The sequence below is a fragment of the Anas acuta genome, chromosome 7 (genome assembly GCF_963932015.1).
Source record: "Anas acuta chromosome 7, bAnaAcu1.1, whole genome shotgun sequence".
Taxonomy (NCBI): Eukaryota; Metazoa; Chordata; class Aves; order Anseriformes; family Anatidae; genus Anas; species Anas acuta.
The window spans coordinates 3,893,732-3,904,670 of record NC_088985.1 but is presented as its reverse complement, the minus strand read 5'-3'; the positions used below and the strand labels follow the sequence as shown (position 1 = coordinate 3,904,670).

At 45.8% G+C, this 10,939-nt stretch overlaps 1 protein-coding gene across 1 annotated transcript; it reads left to right on the top strand.

The window, feature by feature from the left end:
• The first annotated feature begins 434 nt into the window (after positions 1–434).
• On the top strand, positions 435–10,156 carry CISD1 (CDGSH iron sulfur domain 1). Its single transcript, XM_068689234.1, has 3 exons — positions 435–589; positions 3,715–3,920; positions 8,146–10,156. The coding sequence occupies exons 1-3, from the start codon at positions 559–561 to the stop codon at positions 8,233–8,235; spliced, it is 327 nt and encodes a 108-aa protein (XP_068545335.1). The 5' UTR covers positions 435–558; the 3' UTR covers positions 8,236–10,156.
• The last annotated feature ends 783 nt before the right edge of the window (positions 10,157–10,939 follow it).

The following is a 10,939-nucleotide window of genomic DNA, read 5'->3' as shown; positions in this document are numbered from 1 at the left end:
GTAGGTCCCAGCCTCACAAGTCCTTGAGGACTCTTGGCACTATTTTTTTTTTCCCCCAAGTAAAGAGCTAGATTCTCAGGTCAATACCTGAGTGTATGGGATGTAAAAGGCTACTGCTCATTAGGTTAAGTAGGTGCTAGCTGCACAAGCCCTTTAGGACTCTTGGCGTTACTTTTTCAAATAAAGACCTAGATTCTCATGTCAATACCTGCGTGTGGTGCATAAAAGGCTATTTCTCTGAAGGCTCTACTCGTCAGTTTATTTCTCTCCAGCAAAATAGGGGAGTTCCATACACCAGCACAGCACCCCCGGCCACTAGCCCTACGTCCCCATAGCGATGCCCACCACCCCTGCTGTGCCAGAGCCCACTTCACCCTCACCGAGATTCCCCTCGAGGCCTCGCCTGCCCCCCTCGGCCGCTCTGAGCCCCTTTTCTCCTCAGAGGGGCGGCCCCGCCGCCATGTTGAGGGCGGTCCCCGCCGCCATCTTGCGGGCGGGCGGCGGTGGCGGCGCAGGCGCGGAGCTGCTTGAGCCCTGCGCGGCGGCCGAGCGGGAGCCATGGGGCTGGGGCAGAACTCCAGCGTGCGGGGTGGGTAGGGGCACGCGGGGCGAGGACACGCGGGGGGACGGCGACACGGGAGGGGACGGGGGGAGGAGGAGAGGACAGGGGAGGGGAGGGGAGGGGGGAGGAGGGGGCGCGGCCCCGCCCCGCCGGACCCCCGCTGACAAAATGGCGGCGGGGGGGGGGGGGGGGGGGGGGGCAGCGCTGAGGGGCGCGGGTTCGCGTCCCCCCTCTGCCCTCAGCGGGCGGCGCTGTGGTGGCACTGGGAATGTCCCGTCCCGTTACTGGTTCCAGTGCCGTTACCCGGTTGTTAAGCCTGGGCAATAGCAATTCTTTCATTGACAAGAAAAGGAGGAGAACGAGACTTTAAATCTAGGAGCCCCTCCGAAGACCCAGATTTTTCATATGCGGAGTCATTGCCCCATAGGCAACTTCTAAATACCATCAGCACTTCTTAACCAGCAGAGGTAGCTTAAAAATTGGGCAAGTGAAGTGAGCCATGTGGCAGCCGGGACTGTGTGCTGCTGGGGGAGCCAAGAGCGCTTCGTTTTCGCCGTGTGCTTGGCAGCGCAGATGGCAAACGCCTGCTCCTCCTGCTGATAACGTGTCCCAGCTCTGGTAGATCCTAAAAGTGCCTCTGCTGTCTATATCTGGAAACGTCCAGAGTAATTTTCTGGCTGAGGAGGGAGAGGAGGAAGGAAAAGCCGTGTGATCCAACCCTATTGTTCCCTTAGGGTATGTCCAAAGAACGGAGGAGAAACTAAATTCCCATTATTGGCTTCTTGCTGTTATCTTCTGATTTTTTTTTCTTTGTTAGTTTATTTCTGCTCTCCTGGGATTGCATTCCTTGGACTTTGGTTTATTTCTTTACCTTTATCTTTCCTTCTTTCATTCGTGTATTAATTTTTCTGGAGTTCCAGCCAAGCCTTTCCTATTGTGTAGTGATTATAGCATTGAAGCAAGTTTTCTCCCATGTTACGTGGGCCTGTAGTGTCTTGTTCTGTCGTGACTTATGACACTGTGTTTTTGTATTATACCAGAGGGAGGATTTCTTTAATAATATCTCAGATGTTGCTCTTAATCTTCTTATTAAAAAAAAAAAGAAGACAAAGAAACTTGACATTCCACATCAGTGTCAAGGTGCCTCTTCAGTGCACGTAGGAGCTTGGCAGCAAACTGTTGAATTGGTGCTGGAGGCCTCTTGAGACAGCGTTTAAAGTACCTTAAAAATTCTCAAAACCGTTTTCCTTCACTAATACAGTTTATGATTTACTTCAAAAGATTAAATGCGCGTTCCAGCTTTTCCAAATCTATTTGAGAAACACGGTTGACAAGATAACTTGCCACCTTGGAAACTTTGCAGGCTGATCTCATTAGAAGAGAGACATTCCATTTATAAATTCAGATAAGGACATTTATTGGGCCGATGTAATGGATAGGCTTCTTTAAATGTTTGGATTTGTGTAGCAGACGAATCTGGGCCTCAGGAAAAGAAGTAAGGAAGAAATTAAAAATAAGATGTCAGGTATTCTAAACTAATGATCTCTGCTTGCTGGGCTGACTGCGCTGTGCGTGGTTATGAGGTTAGAGGGGTCTGGGTTACCTAAAGATGTGCAGACCGGCTCTTTCTGAATGTGCTGGAGGGCAGTAAGTTTTAGTGCAGACCTTCCTGCTCAGCTGGTAGTCACAGAAGTGTTTTTATGGCCAGAATCTTCTACTCTGGTGCCCGCTCTGGGCAATACCTCTGTCTTCCTGGCCATTGTTGTAGCTGCACTTCACGTTTTCTGGGGAATCTCTTTGAACCTGTCAGACCCAGCCTGTTCCTGAGCTGGCTGGGTGCCTCCTGCCCTCTACAGCCCTGCTTGGCTCCTGGAAACCTGCTCGAGCAGGAAGGGGAAAGGGTGCTACAGGCTGTGGTCCTTGTCCCTGGGAGACCTTGCCGTTTCTCACAGGTTTGGGCTGTGTTGCAAAATTAATGCCGACTTTCATGGAATCACTTCTTCAACTTCACCTCCTCAGTTCTTACCCTGATATCACAATTAATGCATTGCTCTTGCTAGTTTGCAATGGGGAGATAAAGAAATTAGAACTCACTGGGTGGGTATAAAAAAACAGAATTCACCGTATGTTCTCTGGGTCTTCTATTGTTTTAAGAAGTTTTTGAGCAGGGAAACATGCTCTCAGTCATCTGATACTAAAATGCAGAAAACCATCTTTAACTTGGTCACCCTGTTATGGGGCAGGTTTGTCACTCACTTGCAGGGGAGGTGTCAGCATGTGCTGGTCTCCTCTGCTTCCCTTTACTAAGAAAACAAACTTTTGAGGATTTATGTATCTTTTCCCCTGAGTAAGGCACATAGCAAGAATTCCCCATCCCTCTTCCCAAATCTTATTGGGACTACATTTCATCATGCAAGTGTTTGTCTAATTCCATGTACTGTTAGATGGTCTGAACCATTAGGACAAAGTCCAGGGTGTTTTCATGGGGCAGAGAGAAAACAATAGAGCCACAAAAAATAGGAAAAAACGTTGCAGAAAAGCAAATTAAAATGAGCGATTGAGACTGCAAAGTTTTTAGAGATAACTAGAGGTGGGGAAAAAGTAAGGATTGAGGTGGTGGAAAGAAACTGTTTCAATGGAGGTTGTATTTCAGAGAGTCAGGATAATCCGGTTAAATTTGTGCTATTGTTCTTAAATATAATCCTTTCGGATCCGTGTTCTTACCTGTACTCCTCAGTAGGGATTTAATCTAAGCTGGCTTTTGTTACTGTTATGAAGTTTAATATTTTAAATAACTTCCCTATTGCCAAACAGCTCGGAAATTTTTGGTTATAGCATGTGTTTAAAAAAAAAAATAAATTACTCAGTACTCATACCCTTGAGGGATCTGTTTGGGTTGTTGATGTTACAGGGAGGGGACTGGGGTGAAGGCGAACTCTGATCAGTCGAAGGGAGTAAATTAGCTGGCTGAGCATCAAGAGAAAATGTTCTTGTTCTAAAATCCTGCATTTCTCCCACAGAACAGAAAGGTCACTTGGAAAGACGGAGGTGTTGTTGTGAGCACAGAGATATTTACTGCTTTGAGTAGCTTTAATAGAATGGAATGTTTTGCTCAAAGCCTGACACTCTTTCTTTTTCTGCTTCTCTTCTAGTTGAATGGATTGCTGCAGTCTCCTTAGCTGCTGGAGCAGCTGCTGTCGGGTATCTAGCTTACAAAAAATTTCTCTCTAAAGACAAGTGCTGCAAAGCAATGGTGAATCTGCATATCCAGAAGGATAACCCCAAGGTAGTCCATGCATTCGATATGGAAGATCTGGGCGACAAGGCTGTGTACTGTCGCTGTTGGAGATCCAAGAAGGTAAGAGAAGAAAAAATAGCCCCATTTTGCTGACGTGCGTGCATCTTTCAATAAAACTGTTTTCAGACTGCTTCATGGAGAGGAAACTAACTTCTTTTCACCTCAGCTATTCTGCAGTGAGATGTAGCAGTAACCGAATCCTTAAAAGTATGTAGATTTAGGGAGAGTAAAGTCTGCAGATCAGCGCTAATAGTGAGCAGTGTTTCTTTAGCTCTGAAGAAGCAAACAGCTTGAAAGGACAGCTGCTGTATAGAGCAATGAGTCATAAACAACAGGTTGCATTTTGCTACTGACACACATCCAAAATTACTGGTCTGCTGGCAGGTGAAGAACAGCTCAGGAGCCACAGGCTGAGAGGACCTTAAATGCCTTTTACTGGAGGAATTTGGAAGCTTCCTCTGTCAGAAGATTCCTTGCTGCTAGTTCGTGGTGTGAATGACCAAAACCCATCCAGAAGTCTCTTGGTATGCAGGGGCTGGTGTCAAATGGTCACTTGCCATGTCTGAGCTCACCACTAAATCACACAGACAGGGAGAGTGCAGAACTGGTTTGGGAAGACCCTTACGTGCACAGATGGTGTTACTGGTGCTGCTGTTCTGTCCTGAATTATTTGTGCAGTATTTCTGTGGACCACAGATAGCTGCTGCCTTTTGCCTCACAAATCAGTACAGCCCTGAACGGTTTCCAGTGGTGATGGGGGTAATCTAAAAGGAAGTCATTGTGGTTAAAAGCTTGTGCAGAAAGATGGACTTGAGGTAGCTTTGCAGCTCATAGTTCTATGGGTAATCCGAAGGAAGAACCAGTGAAATCATGCTGGCATACTTTTGGAGACTGTTTTTGGGAAATGAAGAGTCTGTCCTGGCATCGGTCTGTCCGACTTGCTTGCCTGTGAAGTTGGTAGCATCAGTTGCCTCACATCAGTGTTCAGCATGATAACCTAGCTTCTCAATGGCACCGTAAGGGCAGGTTTAAATCTGAAATAGAGATGTGAGACACTTGAAGCAACCGAGATCTCTACAGTGTGTCTGTAGCAGCAGTTCTGGGGCCTGTAATAAGAGAAAGTGGCTTGTAAGAGTAGCCTGGTCCGTGTACAGCTAGCACATATTTCAAAGCAGTTTTTAAGTCAAGGTGCTAATGTTTGGAGGCTGAAATAATAGAAATGTTCAAAGCCAGGTAACTGAGGCCAGCGGCCTAGAAACCCAGTTCAGTGCCAGGCTTCTCATACCTCGAGACTGCTCCAATCAGGCTGCGCTGTGTGCCATTCTCCAGGTACTGTACCTTTGGGTTCCTGCTGCTGCCAGAGCTTCATCACCTTGAGGATAAAGCCTAGACATATGTAGCTGCACATAGTTTAAAGCTAAGACATTACTGAGCATGTAACAGCGTCATGACTGGATTTTTGAAGTAGTCCTGTGGAGGCAGGCTTGTCATCTCTGCTCTGAACCAAAAAGCAAGGTTGTTTTTTTCCCCCATGGCCAGAACGTGCTCCACGGACCAAATTGCATACAGTATGATAGTACAGTGGGGAGGTGTGTGCACTTAGATGCAGTGCTGCTGGCTGTGCAGCGTGCAGGTAGTGTGCACGTGTATGCTGTCTCTGGGTTAAATCTCAACGAGAGCCAACATCACAGAACTGGAAGTGGCCCTGAGTGCAACCACTTCAGAGAAGAAAAAGGTAGAGGAAAAAGGCAGCTGTAAGTATCTGCAATTGGTTGTTTAACTCAGGCTGAAACTCAGGTTTACTCAGGTTGTACTGTAGGCAGCTCCTTCAGTGCTTTCCACCAGAAAAAATAAAAAATAAAACTAAAAAAATCCTAAGCTGGCTGACTGTGTTTACATTTTCTGCTTCCTCCTCTAGAAAACAGAAAGGGAAAATTAGTGTCTGGATTTAAGGTTTGTAGCTCTTGCAATTATTCTAGGTATTGCTTGATTTTATCTTGGATGTGTGAAATAAAAATCTGGTTAATTACATTTTGCCATATATTGCGGGGTGTTGTCAGTTCAGGAACGTGCTGTCCTGCCGAGGCCGCTGTAATTGAATGCTAAAAGGAAGTAGAGGGGGGCTGCCTTATAATGAGCCTGTTCCTAGAACTCTGCTCTGAAAGGTCTTGTAAAGGCATTAAGGAGCTCAGTGGAAAATTTTGCAGGCACTTGTTTTCTGCTGCTGCTGCCTAATAATGAGGATTTTAATCAGGGGCGTCATAGCAGTGCTTACGCTTCGTGGAAAACCCCACTGTTGAAAGTTATCACTGCAGAAGCAAGGGTTTTGTCTTAAAACCAAACAGTAATTAGTCTAAAGTTAGAACATTTGTTTTCTTTTACGTTTTTGTGCTTGTGAGCTGAAGGGAGGGATCTTAATTTGTTTATTTGCAACGTCCTGCAGTCTGTGTCTTCCAGGTGGGTGTAGTAGAGTATCAGGAGTATCTGTAGAGTATCAGAAGAAACAAACCTGTTCAGTGCCAAGGGAAATGAGCTGAGCTGAGCTGTCCAGACCACTGCACAGCTCCCTCCGGGCTTGAGCTTTGACCACAGTTGCTATCTTGCTTTGTAGCAAATTTTAGCCAGTTTTGTCACCTGAAGTAGGGATGTCACTGCAGCTGGACCTTGGACCTGCCTTCTTGGGGCACGTGAGATGTTCTGTGTCTGACGGAAGCTGGAGCAGTGCTCCTGAGAACACCGATGGTCTTTGGTGTTGCCTGGAGAAACAGCTAGTCTGGAAACACTTGGGTTTGCCCTCATTTTTGCCAAGTGGCTGTCAGTGCCTCCTCATTGAGTCAAAAATAATTGATTGACTCAAAAGTCCATGCATGAATCAGCTTGCACGAGTATTCTCCGAATTCAGGGGGGGTAGGAGGTGGTCTTTATTTGGAAAATTCACCTGCCATTTATAACATGGGTTTTGACATTCTGTAACTGTGAAAAGCTGTGAAAAACCCTCACCTCTTGGCCTGCCCCCACCCTACCCTACAGGCATGTGGCTTTATTTTTAGAACTCTGAGAACGTTTCTTACTGGTTTGTTCTCTTCATTATGTTGCTTTCATGCAGCCATTTGAAATCTTTTATTCTAACTAAGCCCAGATGATGGGGGCATCAGTTTTATTTAAGGCTGTGACTGGGGCATGAACATTGGGATCAACAGCGTGTCAAAGACTGATGGTGACTATACTGTGAGGGGATATTGTGTGCTAGGGGCACAAGCTTAATGTCTGACTTTGATTCCAGCTACTTCTAAGCAAAGAAAATAGAAACCAAATGCAAAACATGGGTGTGATTTATGTCACTGTCTTTAGGGTGTCCTCTGCAGAAGGGGCACAGCCCTGAAAAAAAACGTCCCTGGGAGGTGATGGGGTCTGACCTAACCCCTGTTGCTTTGCAGAGTGTCCTTTGGCTTTTGCAGATGAAAAGACTGTTCCTGCGAGCAGCCCAGGAGCTGGGCAGTTACAGCTGGCTGAAGGAGTCCCCTTGGGTCTTGCTTCGGCCAGGCTGTTCCAGTTCTTTAATGGAACAAACATTTCTTCACATTGCTTCCTCAGAGCTGCCCTTAGAAGCCCCTGATGAATAAACATGTCTTTTGGAAGTGCAGTTTATTTCCCTCACCAGGTCAGAATCCTGATGTAGAATCCAGCTTGCGCAAGTGGACCTTTGTGTCGCTGAGATAAGCTAGCCCTGTCGGGATGAAGCAAAGAAAGCTTGGCACTAGCCATCTGGAGGCAGGACTAATCTGGTGCGTCTCTCAACTAAGAGATGAGCCAGGGAAGCTGTCCTTTTCTTATCATATGCTGAGGAAAACCAGGAAAAAAAAAATGCAGTATTTGTTCCCGTTTCATTTCCTCTCCCCGCCTACCATCTGTAGCTGTGCTCGGCTCTGGCTGTTGCTCAGGAAAACAGAGTGTGGGGCAAGGTTGAGAGCAGGATTCTCCAGACAGGTGACAGTTGAAGGTCAGCTCGGGCTGCGTTTTCCCCGTGCTGGCCTGAGGTTGGAACACCAAACAGCGTGGAGTTGAGTTGCTTTGTTTTCATAACAAGCCCCTTGTCCACTCGGGGCTCACATGGACAGAACTGGTGTCCAGCCAAACTTCAGGGAGCCCTGAAGTGCCGGTGCAGAAGTGACAGTCTGCAGTCAGGGTGGATTTAACGAGGAGACATTCTAATGAACTTCTCAACGTGGGTTCTTAATTCTGGCTGCGGGTGTACTTCAGACGTGTTTGTTCTTTCTCATTTCAGTTCCCACTGTGCGATGGCTCGCACACAAAGCACAACGACGAAACTGGCGACAACGTCGGGCCGCTGATCATCAAGAGGAAGGAGGCGTAGAGTGGACAGTGGAAGCTACAAAATGAATGTCTGACAAATCCTCTGCTCACTTGTGATTGGGGGGAAAAACCACAAATTCATTGTCATGTCACTGAAGACTTTCCAGTGTAGTAGATACATCAGGCTTCAGCATGTGTATTTTTTCTGGTGCTTGTCTTGTCTTAATCACTACAATGCATAATTTACTAAATAGTCATGGTTTAATTTTTTGTCCTGTAAAGTGTGTGTACCCTTCCATTGAGTATGAAACTAAAATGACGCACAGAATGTACCTGAGAAAATAGTTATTGGTATTTTCAAATACATGTGTACTACTCTGAGGCCATTCAGCAGAAGGAATATTCAAAAGGGAGATCTTAAAATTTGGGGGAGGTTTGAAAGTCATGGATCTGGATAGAATTCTACTTAAAAGGCAGTGGCAGGAAAGAAATCATGGTGCCAAAATGCAGCTTAACCTCTGATCATGCTGCGTTTTCTGCAGATGTCCCGTTTGGCCTGTAACACTACCATTCTGCGTGGCTTCCGTGAAAGGATGCACTTAAAACTGCTCTGAACAGAAAATGTAAAATGCTTGTAGCTAGCTGGGGCTAAAGGGCAGCTTCACCTTTGATTTAACAGCCCTGTTGAAACTTGACCCTACTACCATATGGTGTGGAAAACATCCTACTGGAACAGCAGCCCTGTGTCTAGAGCAGGATTAGATGGTCTCTGTGAGAGCTTTGGTAACAGACGAGTGGAAGGACACGAAGTGCTCAGAGTGGTGGGCAGGAGTGGCCAGATTTTTATTTTTTTTCTTTTTGCTGCTAGAAAGCCTTAGTTTCACTTGCACTCTCTAGCAGTGGAGCTAATTTCCCCAGACCACAGGACAGGGAGGCTATGCTGACTTATCCCAGAAGCTAAAATAAAAACTGACCCCCCCACCCACTGTTACTGTCTGCTTCATCATTGCTCCAGCTGCTTGTGGAGGACTCTTCCTCCTCCTGCAGAGGGAGCAGGCACACCTTTACTAAGTGGCCTTAGGCTCAATGTGTCTTAAATAGCTCCTGCCTTCCTGGGCTAACTGCTAATGTGGATCAGCTAATTTTACCAAAAGAACAGACACAGACAGGCTTTGGTGGCAGCTAGAAACAGAGGGAAAAGGAAGGATGAGATGAGAACTCGTCCTCCTGTTGTATGGCACTTGTCTGCTTCATCTGACACAGCTGCGTTAATGGCTGTAATGTTGGTTTCCGTAAATAGCTTTTGATTTATCAGTGTGCAAATAACTACAAAGCAAAACCCAAAGAATGTGGTGGCAGAGGGCAGTTGTGTATTAAACCTGGTCCACTAGCATAATTGCAGCTTGTGTGATGTCCAATGTCCAGAGGGAGAGACTACCTCAGAGCTAGAGAAAAGGCCTCATCAAGAAGCTGAAATTTTTACCTGGACCCCTTAAAGATCCTTCCAAGATGATTGGGGCGGTAGAGGTTTTATTTTTATTAAGGGTGTGGTCAGTACAGCTGGTTAAAACTGAAGAAAACATTTTGCATATTCTCAATGTGAGACTTTCAGAGGCTGAGGTCTTAGCTGAGCGGTTCGAACTTTGGGAGAAGGCACAGCAAGTAGAGAACGTGGCACAGAAGTAAAGGAAAGTTGTGTGCAGGTGGAGTGCAAAGCAGGGGGCAACTACTGTCTGGGAGAGACCTCTACTTGCGAAATATTGCAGTCAATTATATTTAGTGTCTCATCTTCTTCCTGTCTTGACTGTAAAGGTACTTGATATTTTTTACTTGGCCAAGTACTGATGCACATGGAAAGTTGTTTTAACCTTAAATTATCAAATACATTTCTTTTATCCAAAACAAAGTTATTTCTGTACTACTAGACTATGGCACTGGATATTTCTGTATTTTTGTCAAATACACATTTGAGTTCATCTTAACCTCAAGGCTGTGTTGTCTGTGTTCTCGCCAGTGTGCTGTTTCTTTCTGGGGAGAATTGCACCTCAAGCCATGCTGCTGTAATCATAAATCTGTGTCTGGGTTGGGTTTTCCTTCTGAGCCTTCTTTTCCTGGTAGCAGCCAAGTCCAGCTGCTCTTGAATAAAAGTTCAATGAAAACAACAGTCGTGTTTTAAGAGATGAAGTCCCGAAGTCTCAGACGAATGTCCCGAGTCCTGGAGTTTACTTGTAAACATTTCTGGGTGCTTGAGTGTCAGAGAAGAGGGTTTCGTGAGAAGCTCTTCTTTCCAAGAGGAGAGGATGGAGAAGCAGAGTCTTTGCTGTTTTACATCCTGGTGAGTTTGTGCTGGAGAAGTGTCACACTTACAAATGTTGACATGAGGGAGTTTAAGTTTATTTCATGCACATACAGTTTTCTCTGCTGTACCTAAAAAAAGTTCCTGCTACTTGCATGTGTGGTCTGTTTAAACTTGATAGTGAAAAGAGATAACCTGAATGTGAGTCAACAAACTTGCCAGTAATCTTAATGAGCACCACAAAATACTTTTGTTTTTCTGCCTCGTTACTAGAATAGGTTATAGTCACATCACTGAGTGCTTGCCTGCTCTAGTGGTCTCTGAAATCTGGTTCTCAGTGCTTTCCTCAAATAACCTCTAGGAGGGGAAGCGAATTGGTTAGATCTTTGCCAGGTTTAAACTATCAAGAAATTCTGCAAACGTGCGTTTTCACATTAGATTGAAACACGATTGTGGTACAAGTGAAAGT

What these genes read in the sequence shown, in the direction of transcription:
- CISD1 (XM_068689234.1), top strand. Translation starts at nt 559, where the DNA reads ATGGGGCTGGGGCAGAACTCCAGCGTGCGGG. An exon ending in GCAGAACTCCAGCGTGCGGG is followed by an intron (nt 590 to 3,714) that starts GTGGGTAGGGGC and finishes CTTCTCTTCTAG; the next exon opens with TTGAATGGATTGCTGCAGTC. An exon ending in GCTGTTGGAGATCCAAGAAG is followed by an intron (nt 3,921 to 8,145) that starts GTAAGAGAAGAA and finishes TTCTCATTTCAG; the next exon opens with TTCCCACTGTGCGATGGCTC.